Source organism: Natator depressus, chromosome 11 (genome assembly GCF_965152275.1).
Source record: "Natator depressus isolate rNatDep1 chromosome 11, rNatDep2.hap1, whole genome shotgun sequence".
In the NCBI taxonomy this organism is placed as follows: Eukaryota; Metazoa; Chordata; order Testudines; family Cheloniidae; genus Natator; species Natator depressus.
The window spans coordinates 8,346,350-8,360,839 of record NC_134244.1 but is presented as its reverse complement, the minus strand read 5'-3'; the positions used below and the strand labels follow the sequence as shown (position 1 = coordinate 8,360,839).

General features: G+C 43.6%; 1 protein-coding gene across 1 annotated transcript in view; it reads right to left on the bottom strand.

Annotated features, from left to right (window-relative positions):
- EPB41L5 (erythrocyte membrane protein band 4.1 like 5) overlaps positions 1 to 14,490 on the bottom strand; it is a 58,388-nt gene that overhangs the window by 34,630 nt on the left and 9,268 nt on the right. Inside the window, exon 3 of the mRNA XM_074967066.1 lies at positions 7,591 to 7,695. Within this exon, the coding sequence (XP_074823167.1) occupies positions 7,591 to 7,695 (105 nt within the window). The remainder of the gene's footprint in view (positions 1 to 7,590; positions 7,696 to 14,490) is intronic.

The window sequence follows — 14,490 nt, the reverse complement described above, 5'->3', positions numbered from 1 at the left end:
AGGAAGTTTTTGGAAAGTGTAGGGGACAATTTCCTGGTGCAAGTGCTGGAGGAACCAACAAGGGGCAGAGCTCTTCTTGACCTGCTGCTCATAAACTGGGAAGAATTAATAGGGGAAGCTAAAGTGGACGGGAACCTGGGAGGAAGTGACCATGAGATGGTCGAGTTCAGGATCCTGACACAAGGAAGAAAAGAGGACAACAGAATACGGACCCTGGACTTCAGAAAAGCAGACTTTGACTCCCTCAGGAAACTGACGGGCAGGATCCCCTGGGAGAATAACATGAGGGGGAAAGGAGGCCAGGAGAGCTGGCTGTATTTTAAAGAATCCTTATTGAGGTTACAGGAACAAACCATCCCAATATGTAGAAAGAATAGTAAATATGGCAGGTGACCAGCTTGGCTTCACAGTGAAATCCTTGCTGATCTTAAACACAAAAAAGAAGCTTACAAGAAGTGGAAGATTGGACAAATGACCAAGGAGGAGTATAAAAATATTGCTTGGGAATGCAGGAGTGAAATCAGGAAGGCCAAATCACACTTGGAGTTGCAGCTAGCAAGAGATGTTAAGAGTAACAAGAAGGATTTCTTCAGGTACATTAGCAACAAGAAGAAAGTCAAGGAAAGTGTGGGCCCCTTACTGAATGGGGGAGGCAACCTAGTGACAGAGGATGTGGAAAAAGCTAACGTACTCAATGCTTTTTTTGCATCTGTCTTCACGAACAAGGTCAGCTCCCAGACTACTGCACTGGGCAGCACAGCATGGGGAGGAGGTGACCAGCCCTCTGTGAAGAAAGAAGTGGTTCGGGACTATTTAGAAAAGCTGGACGAGCACAAGTCCATGGGGCCGGATGCGCTGCATCCGAGAGTGCTAAAGGAGTTGGCGGATGTGATTGCAGAGCCATTGGCCATTATCTTTGAAAACTCATGGCGATTGGGGGAGGTCCCAGATGACTGGAAAAAGGCTAATGTAGTGCCCATCTTTAAAAAAGGAAAGGAGGAGGATCCTGGGAACTACAGGCCAGTCAGCCTCACCTCAGTCCCTGGAAAAATCATGGAACAGGTCCTCAAGGAATCAATTCTGAAGCACTTAGAGGAGAGGAAAGTGATCAGGAACAGTAAGCATGGACTCACCAAGGGCAAGTCATCCCTGACTAACCTAATTGCCTTCTATGACGAAATAACTGGCTCTGTGGATGAGGGGAAAGCAGTGGATGTGTTATTCCTTGACTTTAGCAAAGCTTTTGACACCGTCTCCCACAGTATTCTTACCAGCAAGTTAAAGAAGTATGGGCTGGGTGAATGGACTATAAGGTGGACAGAAAGCTGGCTAGATCGTCAGACTCAACGGGTAGTGATCAATGGCTCCATGTCGAGTTGGCAGCCGGTATCAAGCGGAGTGCCCCAAGGGTCAGTCCTGGGGACAGTTTTGTTCAATATCTTCATAAATGATCTGGAGCATGGTGTGGACTGCACCCGCAGCAAGTTTGCAGATGACACTAAACTGGGAGGAGCGGAAGATACGCTGGAAGGTAGGGATAGGATACAGAGGGCCCTAGACAAATTAGAGGATTGGGCCAAAAGAAATCTGATGAGGTTCAACAAGGACAAGTGCAGAGTCCTGCACTTTGGATGGAAGAATCCCATGCACCGCTACAGACTAGGGACCGAACGGCTCGGCAGCAGTTCTGCAGAAAAAGACTTAGGGGTTACGAGAAGCTGGATATGAGTCAACAGTGTGCCCTTGTTGCCAAGAAGGCCAATGGCATTTTGGGCTGTATAAGTAGGGGCTTTGCAGATCAAGGGACGTGATTGTTACCCTCTATTCGACATTGGTGAGGCCTTATCTGGAGTACTGTGTCCAGTTTTAGGCCCCACACTACAAAAAATGATGTGGAAAAATTGGAAAGCATCCAGCGGAGGGCAACAAAAATGATTAGGGGACTGGAACACATGACTTATGAGGAGAGGCTAAGGGAACTGGGATTGTTTAGCCTGCAGAAGAGAAGAATCAGGGGGGATTTGATAGCTGCTTTCAACTACCTGAAAGGGGGTTCCAAAGAGGGTGGATCTAGACTGTTCTCAGTCGTAGCAGATGACAGAACAAGGAGTAATGGTCTCAAGTTGCAGTGGGGGAGGTTTAGGTTGGATATTAGGATAAACTTTTTCACTAGGAGGATGGTGAAGCACTGGAATGGGTTACCTAGGGAGGTGGTGGAATCTCCTTCCTTTGAGGTTTTTAAGGTCAGGCTTGACAAAGCTCTGGCTGGGATGATTTAGTTGGGGATTAGTCCTGCTTTGAGCAGGGGGTTGGACTAGATGATCTCCTGAGGTCCCTTCCAACCCTGATATTCTATGATAAGCTAGATACCAGTTAATTCTCAGAGGGAAAAATCATGACTTATTTTATGTTAGCACATTAGACCATATAGGAGAAAAACCTGCACATCCACAGGTAAGAAAGAAGCCTGGGCACAGGCACACATGCAGTGTGCCCAGAAGGAATCGTGCAGCCGTACACCTGGTACTGCAGAGGTTGTACCATGGGCCAATGACAGAGCTGGGCCCAACACACGATGGACAACACAGACCCATATCAGAGGGGCATGATCTGTCCAAAATGTGTGACATGGGCAGGTAACAGATGTTGCATTATCCTAGAAGAGAACTACACTGGCTGAACGGCTGGAACAAGGTACCATGCACACCATGTTTTGGCTGGAATGTGATGCTTAAAGAGGCATCTCAGTCAGCTGATCTCAGATGTCTCCTTGCTGCCAATACAGTTGAGTGTCATAAATCAGCAGTGCTCCTCTGGTAGAACTATGGGTCACACTGCTCCCACAGGGGCCTGGTGATTCAGATACTTCACAGAAGGTAAGATGGGGATGGGAGGGGAGGAAGGCCATTTTCAGATCGCAGGACTGCGTGCACATCTGTTTAATCTCCAGTCTGTTTTCTTTCATCTCCTCCACATTCCAGTGGTAGGCAGTTAAACGGCTGGAGACAGGCACTGATAGCACTTTACTTGACTCAGCTCCTAACACCAATGCCTCCAGGAGTTCAGCTTGAATGGGTAACGGGGGAGGGGACCATGGGAGAAGGGGAAACAGAACAGCTTTTACCATTGGAAGCCTTGGAGGGACTTTTTAAAAGAGAGAAGGCTACATTTATTCCAAGTGATTCAGATGGAATGCAAATGGGGCTGCCAAAAAAGTTTACATTTTGATGAGAGTTTATTCTACACGCTCTAGTACCTTTATCCAAATCTAACAGTCACAATGAAGAATGAATCACTAATGAACAATGAAAACTGCATACTGAACAAACAAAAAGAGCTAAAAGTTATTCTTAAAACAATTTGGAGTTGATCACTTCAGAAAGGGAAACTAAATAAATAGGTTTCAGAGTAGCAGCCGTGTTAGTCTGTATCCGCAAAAAAGAAAAGAAGGACTTGTGGCACCTTAGAGACTAACAAATTTATTTGAGCGTAAGCTTTCGTGAGCTACAGCTCACTTCATCCGTAGCTCATGAAAGCTTATGCTCAAATAAATTTGTTAGTCTCTAAGGTGCCACAAGTCCTCCTTTTCTTTTTGTAAATAAATAGGAACAGCAGCTTTTTAAACAAAGTGGTAAGAATAAATCTTGTTTGACAAAAAGTAATAGCTTTTCTCTTGCTATGTGGAATAGCTCTGTAATTTAGACAATGCTATGCAAGTCATGTTCAGTATTAAGAACTACCATAGCTAAAGTATTTGCTTGAGTATAACAAAAACAGTATATTCTACAATGCATTAAACTTATGTAGCATTTGACTCCATAATGCTCTCTGTACATTAAAGTGAGGTTATAAGTTTGCCACAGTTTAAAGTTCAGTACTTCCTTCTTGTTACAGACTATGTTTTCTACATTATTGAAGGATAAGCTAATTAGCCTATTAAGTCTCATGTCACCTTTATTTTCCACACCTCTAGGGTGGGTTATACTGTTTGACGCTGAATTGATCTAAAGCTACTTGAATTCAACAGTAGCCTTCCTACTGACCACAATGAGCTTTGGCTCAATCCCTGTATGCTCTAGAAACTGGCACAAATGCTCCTTTTTGACAGCTTCTGTCTTTATAGCCCAAAAAATATTCCTAACCACCAGACTAAAAATGAATACAGAGGCCAGGTGAGCAAGATAAGATATTCTTTCACTTCACATGGGATTGCAAAATTTTATTAGAAGAAAATAGGTCAGTGGTTGGATCTCAGATTGCAAAATCTTAGCAAGAGTGGTTTAGGGGCCCCTGCTGCTCCCCCCACCCCAGAGGCTGTGGCCGCACGAAAAGCCCCTGATGGCTGCATTTGAGAAACGCCGCACTAGACTGTGACTCAGGAGGCCTGAATTCAATTCCTGACTCTGCCACAGACTTCCTACAGGACCTTGGGCAAGTCACTTCATCTCTCTGTACTTCAGTTCCCCACCTCTAGAACGGGGATAGTGTTATCACTAATTTACTTGCTCCATTTTGAATGAAAAGCTGCCATCATAATAGGCAGACAGTTCTTTAGAAAGATTAAACTGTTTGCTTCTCGCCATTTGGCTTTAGTCTTTTCAAAATAAGAAGCTTACTACAGTATTTAAAAGCCTTACAATAAATGAGGGTCTCAATGAAACACGTTAAACAGTGAATGTAAATGTGCATGACAGTTATAAAAAGGAAACAAACCAATCTGAATTGCCTGCAGATAGCATGTTACACAGTCTAGATGAATACTCACCAGGAATCACCTAGACTGGAAATACCCGCCCAGGGAACCTAACTCATCCAGGGAAACTAATCCATGAGCCATTTTTGGGGTAGGAAAGATTCTTCCTCACAACCCCATCACCTGAGGAGGAGTCACTGTTACCAGACATTGGGGTGGCAAGTAGGAAAAACAGTCAGACAGCATGGCTTAACAAGTGGAGTTGAATAAACTGTGAGCTCTAATAAAAGCTACTGGCACATGGAAACTCTTCATAGGGAACATGACAGCATGGAAATCAGTTAGACTGTCTCTATGCCCTCATGCACAAAGGACGCTGTTTTGGTGAAAAGAACACAGAAGTGTGATGGAGCAGTTTATGAGCAAACTGAAGTGCAACAATCTCAAGGGGCTAGATTTGTATTGCAGGTGTAGTAATACAGCACACAACGTCATGTACACATCTCGTAAATTCTTAAAGCAGTTTCAATAGTCTGTCATATCAGGACAGTAACCATCTAAATGCTCCATGGCATATGGATAAATAGCAGCAACAGGTGCAGATAAGGAAAGGGAAGTAAGAGAACATTTTTTTTACAGTGCACAAATAGTGAAGGGGATCTTAGTATTTTTCTGGACTGTATTTTATCTAGTAAAATTGCCAGAGGGCCTACGTCTCTCCTTGGTAGTCCATGTACGTACCTACCCTCTTCTTTAACTACTTTTCCAAGGTGACCTCAGGTGCTGAAAATTAATTCCCATCACTAGCCCTCCAGCAATCTTCCAAACTAGTGTTTTTGCTGACAAGTCAGCAGCAGGCAGGCAGATAGATAGATGCTGCTCCAACCATCTCTGCTGGAGTCTCCAGGGTGGAAGGAGACACCCTTGACTTTTCTCCCACAGTGCCAGGTGTCCTCTGTAATCCAAGAGAGCAAGTGCCATACTCACTGCTGGTGTAAATGGATGCCACTCAGAGAACTGGAGTGGAATTGTGCCTACTCATGTCAGCAGTGAAATTTGCCTTAAGTATCAAATGTTCAAGGTCAGATTATTTTCCTAAAGGAAACCCCTCTCTGCAATACAAGTTAAGTGTGAAGAGAGATCCATGGAGACTGCTTTATGTAGGATACCACCAAGGTATGCAGGGATTTGGGAACAGCTCATCCAGATTCTAGAGAGGCCAGCCAGCCTGTTTGGTTGCCTTGTCTACCAGGGGAGGAAACAAGGAGAACTTCATGTTTTAGCAGCAAGCCAACTAACATGCTATTTTAAGGTAAATAGTTCACGTCTGACCCTAAAAATTTCAACTTTTGACAAATATTTCAGAAGTCAGTGGACTAGTGTCAGTACCTTTATCTTGCAGACTGAACCAGAGCAGTTCAGCTACTTATATCACCAGTAGCTGCCATTCCTACCCTGCTGACTTTGGTGTGTTACTCTTGAAATAAATCTGAAGTGATTTTGAAATGCATGGACAACCTGGTCATCTGTACCAACGAGACATGTGTGACAGACCCAGACCAGTGGGATACAGGAGTCCGGTAGAAGGCAAATATATTGGCCACTGAATGAACAGTTTTCTGTTCCCTCAGTGACCAGAGCAGGGGCTGCCCTAGAGCAATCAGGAACCTGCCAGAACCAATTAAGACAGGCAAGCTAATCAAGACACCTGGAGCCAATTAAGAACTTTCTAGATTCAATTATGGCAGGCAGGCTAATCAGGACACCTGGTTGAAAAAGGACCTCCCATCAGTTAGTAGGGGGGCACGCCAGGAGCAGGGAGTGAGAAGGCGTGCTGCTGGAGGAGTGAAGTATTCAAGTGTGATCAGGCTTCAGGAGGAAGATCCTGCAGTGATGATAAAGAAGGTGCTGGGGGGAAGGCAATGGGGAAGTAGCCCAGGGAATTGTAGCTGTCACGCAGCTGATACAGGGAACATTGTGGACAGCTGCTATCCACAAGGCCCTGGGCTGGAACCCGGCGTAGAGGGTGGGCCCAGGTTCCCCCCCATCCCCCAACTCCTGATCGGACACAGGAGGAGTTGACCTGGTCTGTGAGAAACACGAGAAGGGAAGCTCTAAATTGGAAAGGGATCTGCCCTGTCCCCGACCCACCAGGTGGGACACAGAGACTGCAGGGATTGTTCTCCATTTCCCCCATGCTGGCCAGTGATGAGGTTAGCTGAGTGGACGGCAGGTTTGAGCCACTAGCAAGAGTGGCCAAACTGAGGGCTGCCGTGAATCTCTGAGGCGAGCAAATCTGCCAATAAGCGCAGGACCCACCGAGGCAGAGGAGGAACTTTGTCACACATGTGATGGACACCCAAGCAATTCGAAAATCTAGATACAGAGCCCCTTATCTTAGAAGGGCACTTTTTCCCTCCTGTTACAAGAAGAGTCAGTCCTGGGTCAGGTTAAAATGTTACATTACTGAGATCCGGCTCTATTCCCTACCTAGCTCCGTGGCACCACGCAACGGGCAGAAAAGGCCTCTCCCTGCATCACTGCCTATAGAACGAAAGACTGGGCAAACCCAATCCCAGCTAGTTCCACTCTGCAATCATTAGTTAACGAACATTACTGGACAAAAGTGCTGTGGTATCAAAGTCCTTCTGCAACAACTGTCCTGACTTTAAAACCAGAAAGGAGAGAGAGGAATGGGACAGAAAAGTGAAGGACAAGAATATGTAAGGGACTGTGGTGGCCAACATGGGGTTGATTAATCCTTGGTATGCTCTGCAGTTTTTGCATCCAAGATAATTTAAACTACAAACATTTGCTTTTTGGTAGTCTGTTGGTCTGTTATGTTAAGGTTTAAACTTAATGACCGTTGCTAGAAAAAACAAGCCTCTGTTACTCACTGCCACTTGTGCAGAATCCATGAACCTCAGTCCAAAGTAGTCATTTTCAACGAGGTCCAGATGATACATGATCTGTTCAAACAGATGTTGGCCCTTGGCTTTTTTCTGAAATTGCAAAATGAATTAGCATATAACAGGTATATTTGTTACTGCATTTACCTTTTCAAGGCTACGCAAACACAAATTGAGTATGCCAAAAAAATGTTTCTAAACACAAAATTGGCAACAGCCTCACCTACAACTGTAGAGTTGCTGGCATTTACGGTGCACCAAGTACATGAAAATATTTAATGATCTGTAATTTATCAAATGTAGATTTTAAACCTGTCTTTATAAGGAGCTAGTGCCAAAATGCCAATAATTTGCAAGTATTCAGCAAGGAACCCTATGATTCTGTGTCCCCCTGCATGCCCAATGAGGGCACTTTATGCCATGAAATTGGAAACAAGGTTGTCGTCTGGCACGGCCTAATGCACCAGGCAGTTTTCAAGGACAGGTATAGAAATAGCCACTATTTGAAATCCAGACATAATTCTTATAATTCTTCACCTTTGAAGCAGATGGGGGGGGGGGGGGGGACCAAAATCATACAAAGACTATACTCTAGGATAGCTCAGTCATCAAATCCTTTCAAATGACTAAAGCAAAGCGAATCAAGCAACATTTCTCGAACACAGTGCACTCTCACCAACAAGTGATTTCACAACCCTTACATACATAGTAGAGAGATTCATTGCTTGTTCACAGAAATGTGTACCATTCACTCCTTTAATTTATTGATCTGGTGAGCCACTCCATCCTATTTATTTTTTAAAAAACCTATTATCTTCGTTTACCTGCATACACGAAAACCAACAGCAAAAATACCAAAAGCCAGTCTTTATTTAAAGAAACAGCTAAGATCGCTAAGGGACACTACTGAAAAGTATTTACATAACACATCACTGATAAAACCCATACACTTAAAATGTCAGTATATATATATATATATATACATAATATCATAGAATAGCAACCTTATCTCTGATCCCAAATAAATACCATGTTTCTGTGATAAATACAAAGTATGAACATAAAACATTTGAAAATCAAACGTTAAAAATTCTGTGCATTGTGGCAGCTGATCAGCTTCAAACAAGTCAAATTTACATATACATAAAAATGCTACATACTTTTCCTATTAAATTTCTTTAACAACACTATTCTCAAGGAAGCACTTTATCAAAACTTTTATTATCTACTGCTTGATTTCAACAAGTATTTCTCACTTAGTCTCCTGTAAGAGAAAATATTTAGATACAACATCAAGATAATAAAAATCCACTAAGAAAACCCATGGGTCAGAGTTAAGATTCTTATGTTGTGATGAAAGATATATTATTTTTATCAAGTAGAAATAAATTTATTTATGTTTATTAGTCAGGCAGTGTACATGTTTAATGTCCTTACCTATTTATTTCCTTGCTTGTAAGTGGTTGGGTTTTGTAAACAACTGATGTGATTCTTAATACACTGTTGGCACTCAGCAACTTTAACAGGTTTACACAGTTATGAGTTGAGTAAAACCCAAACTTTTGTCCCATACTGTATGCCAACTCACTAGAAGCTCACTACCAGGGTGAAATAGTCTATCACAGAATTCTTGACTAGGTTTGTTTAAAAAAGTAGTCAAATGAGTTGAACACAGATACAAAAGCCACTGAGTACAGTCTAATGATTTCTACAAAATTTGCTTTGTTTATAAAGTAATATCGAGAGCTAACTATAATTCTTATTCTCAGAAGTTCCTCCATCTCTGCTTCAACCACTAAATCCCATACTAAAAGAGCAAGCAAACTTTTTACCACCCTATGGTACTCTGATCTTTAAATACTTTGCATTTAGTTAAAACTGTAACCGTGGTCCTGGGTTAAACCTCTCTTTCAATATGATTCAAACCTACATTTTATACTGAAAGCTCTAAATCAAATATGACAAAAGCCTAGACCAGTGGTCCCCAAACTTTTCAGGATCATGCCCCCCCTTGTCCCTGTCCATGCCCTCCCCTGGGGCCAGGAGTGGGGGGACACAGAGAAGGCCTGAGACTGGGGCCGCATCTGGGGGCAGGGTTGGGAGCGGAGCCATGGCCAGAAGCTGAGGCTGGGGGCGAGGCCAGGCATGGGCCCAGGAGCTGGGGCCACAGTAGAGCTGGGAGCAAAGCAGGGCTGAGTGGTGCTCCCTCCCCACCGCCCCCCCCAAATGTTGCTCAGGCCCCCCAAGGGCATGGTGCACCCCTCAGTTTGTGGAACCTCTGGCCTAGACACTGATTTCAGGCTGTCATACTCTTCTGTCACTCCCTTATTACTAAGTACCAGGAGGACTTGGAACAGCAAGTGACCTCACATATATGCACAGCAATCATCAAGTATAAGAGGAGGCACTGGGGACAGACCATCAGCCTCTTCTGTTAGTTTCAGTTAATAGTCATTATTATTAAAAAAAAATGTATTAAAAACTCTCCAAACAACTTTGTTACAACTCTTGAACCAACAGGAGCTCATCTGTTTATTTAAAATAATAATTTCTTCCACTTTTAAGACATTTGAGCCAAGGTCCTCTTTCTTCCAAAACAACACATTGAGCTATTAATATTTTATCTTAACAAGTGGATGTTTCCTGCAGCATAAACAATAGGAAAGACAGGCTGATCAAAGTGAAATAAATTCAGGTTTGGGAAAGGTGAAGTTACAAAAGGCATCAGCTCACACCAAGGACCTGATGCCTGGTCTAAAGCCAAGGAAAAGGCTCCACAACAACTGCATTTTAGATTTTACTTTTATTAAAATATCTATATATTATAAACGGCTATTCAAGCTACGTTTCAAGCTTTATAATGCTAATAGCTGAACGAACAGGTAAATGAGAGCCCCTTACCTCCATCTAGGACAGAGGTGGGCAAACTATGGCCCATGGGCCACATCCTGCCCAGTGCTTGAGTTCCCGGCCGGGGAGGCTAGCCCCTGGCCCCTCCCCTGCTGTTCCCCCTCCCCCTCAGCCTCAGCTCACCATGCCACCAGCACTCTGGGCAGCGGTGCGAGCTCCTGCCAGATAGCGCAGCAACGTGGCTGGCTCCAGCCAGGCAGCGCGGCTGCCAGGCCTGCTGCTCTGAGCAGCATGGTAAGGGAGCAGGGGGCAGTCGGTCCTGGTGGGCAGAGGTTCGGGGGGTGCAGTCAGGGGACACGGGGGTTGGATAGGTGTGGGAGTCCTGGAGGGCCTGTCGGGCGGGGGGGGTGGATAGGGGTCAGGGCAGTCAGGGTACGGGGGGGGTTGGATGGGGTGGGGTCCCGAGGGGGGGCGGTCAGGGGACAAAGAGCAGGGGGCGTTGGATGGGTCGAGGGTTCTGAGGGGGGCAGTCAGGGGGCAGGGGCCAGGCTGTTTGGGGATGCACAGCCTTCCCTACCCGGCCCTCCATACAGTTTCAGAACCCCGATGTGGCCCTCAGGCCAAAAAGTTTGCCCACCCCTGATCTACAACGTCAGTTTGACCCTGGCTCAGGTTGTAAAAGCTGTTATTGTCTAAAAGCTACTCAGTGACACCTGAAATTCATGGATGTTTATTTCCCAGTGGATAGATGTCCACATCACAAGTGGCACCTATCTTGGCAGTCTAAGCAGAGGGACAAAGGACCAAATGGACAGAGACTGAATTCCGCGGGAGGCAGTCCCTCAAGAATGGGATTTAAGGTATTGGTGGGAAAGCCTATATTCCTGCCTGTACTGTGCTTCTGACTTAGCTACTGGCCCTGTCAATCCAGCATCCCTCACGCACAGTTTTATGGACACAATTTATATCAAACAATAAATGTAAAATACCCATTTGGTGTAAGTTAAACAAATTTTAAAGTTTTAGTTGAAAACTCCACTGCTGGGAGCTACACATACATTCCCAAAGGTTTGTTAAACAGGTCTCCTACTGTCTATGTTTAACTAATGGAAGCCAAGGGATGAACTCTACAATAAGTTACTTTTTATGGGTTCACATAAACTTACTTGTGTTCAATAAAACTGCCATTCCCAGCACGTTCCAAAGGAATAGCAAAGATACATTTCTATTGCATTTCCATTCAAGAGACTATAAAGTAACAACTCAGTTGCAGAAACACTCAGTTTTTTTTAGACTGGTATTTTGATCTCACTCTTACCTTGTGTGTTTTGGCAGAGCTGGGGTTACCTCAAAGGACAAGCAGTTAAGCGCTTCCAAGTTGCTTAATGATTTCCAATAAAGTATTAACTACTTCACCCACAAACAGACCTAAATTTGAGACTGGTTCTCCCTTCAGGGAGACAAATTAACCTCCTCATGCATATGTAATTTCTTGAAATCCCAACGCTTGATTAATGTAGATTATTAAACTAGGCAGGAGGTAACAGGGGGAAAAAACCCTCTAACAGCAAGAGGGCTGGGTTGTTTAAATAAAATAAGTCTTTGAATAGTACAGGGCAGCGAAGGGCTTGTCTATATTTGAAATGTACCAAAATAGCTATTTTTGAATAATGCCTTGTGTGGACAAACTTGTTCCGGAATAAGAGCGCCTTTTACTGGTTTAGGTTAATCCACACAGGGGCTTATGCCAACATAATTATTCCAGAATAATTATTTTGGAATAGCTATTTTGGGTAAGTTTACAAGTGTAGACAAGCCCTGGACCTAAATCAACTGTCAGCTTCCTGCTTAAGAGTGAGACACCACTCTTTAGGAGGAAACAGTCAGGGAATACCATGTACTAGATCCCCAAACCCTTCTACGAGGGGATATTTATGACTTTCTGTGTCAGACACACATGAAGTGTCCTCATAGTGGGAAATAATCCCCACCCCTCCAAAATTAACCATGGGGAGGAGCCGTCTTAGTGTGACTCTCACCTCTCCTCCATGGAGGATGCCATACTGCACGCTCCCATGCATCACCCCTTACTAGTCCAGTACCATGGTTTTCTTCATCAAAGGTCAACAATTGTACTAACATGCAGTTGTTTGGTAACACAGAGACTGGAGTTAAATCAAACAACCCATCGTCAATGGTAAGTGAAGCCAAGGTTCATATCTAGGTTGCCAGTGGTGAAGGGTATCCTTATGGACAATCAGCCATGTTCACGTGTCTCAGATTTGTACTAACAGTATAAGCCAGCACCTGCTCAGTTTTAGAAAATGGAAGTGGCTTCACGACCTGCTTCCTTCCAAAAAAAAGTTGTTCCCAGTAACTGGGTCAGATCATCAGTTGGTGTAACACAGCTTTAATGGATCTATACTAACTTACATCAGTTGAGGATATGACCCATACACTGTACAGACAAGTGCATTTTCACAGGTTGGGCAGCTCACACTTTTACTATTCTATACTGCCTGACCCCCCCCACCCCCGCATGTGAATAACTCAAAATAAAGATTTTTTTTTTAAACCCCACATCCATTTTACTACCCAAGAAATTATCAAGAGGTAATTTCTTTCCTGCACTCCCATCCATTTTGGGGAGAAGGGATTATCTATGCCTGAAAAACACAAGATCTCTAACCCATCTCCATTATGTCACTACTAAACTCACTATCCCCCAAACCAGCTCCCTGTTGCAGTCATAATACTTCTAGGAGAAATGAACTGTAGAAGATTCCTTTCAGAGCATCAGAGGTCAGTTAAGAAAAACCCCCTCCCTTCTGCATTTACCAAACACTCTGCCCTGGCCTGCCTATCTCATCCACCTGCTAAGTCTTGTTCTTTAGATTGTAAATTCTTTGGGACAGGGATCATCATATATTTCTACCACATTTGTCCTCTAGGCCAGGGGTTCTCAACCTTTTTCTTTCCGAGCCCCCCCGACATGGTATAAAAACTCCACAGCACACCTGTGCCACAACAACTCTTTTTCTGCCTATCCAATAGATTAAAAGCCAGGGCCAGCATTAAGGGGTAGCAAGCAGGGCAACTGCCTGGGGACCCACGCCACAGTGGGCCCACAAAGCTAGGTTGTTCACGCTTTGGCTTCAGCAGACGGAAGAATTAATTCTAGTTTTTGTCCCATTTGTGGATCTTTCAGGAGTTTGTTTGGATAGAAGCATACAAGAGTCACATGTTTGCAGTAATGAAAACCTTTGTTCAATTCAACTGGAAAGTTGAGTCACTGACAATATTCGCTGTTATCCCTTTATGTCATGTGATTTAGGACTGCCTATTCAGTTTCAGTGCTCTACGGGTAAAGAACGTACTTTGAGGCTTTGAGAATTAAGGACCACATCCTTGAACTAAGAGAGCCAAATTTTCAGGACTGCCACTTGTGGTCATGGAATGTGTTTCTGCAAATGCGTATTCATTTGCTCAAAATACCCTTTTTGTAGGCTGACGGTATGTGATGAAAATTTAAAATCTGGCTTTTAATATTTATGGAAACATTCAAACAGGAAAGGAAGGAGACTGATCACTTTATTTACAGCAATGAGTCTTCAATATTACAAGTGCAATTAAGGGATCAAAACTATTTAATGGATGGCAATCCTTTATATCGTATTGTGTATTTTATATTACGGCACAAGTGGCTAAACGTTTTTTTCATAAATGTGAAAAAATATACATGACACAACACTTTTCAGTATAGAGTAAAATATATGATCACAATAACCCTGTTTCAAGACCAGACAGTTAACCCACACACGAAGTTTCAGAAAATAACGTTTCCACTCTTCCCCACCCCGTCAGAAATACAAAACAGTCTAACAGCAATAATTTTCTAGAACAGGTTTTGTCTCCTTCTCCACAGCCATAGGACATGTAGGAAGTCCCATGTTGGAATTTTAATTTGGCTAGAAGCAATCAGCACTTATATAGCACTTTTCATCTTCAATGTGTTTTATAAAACATTACTTCTAAATT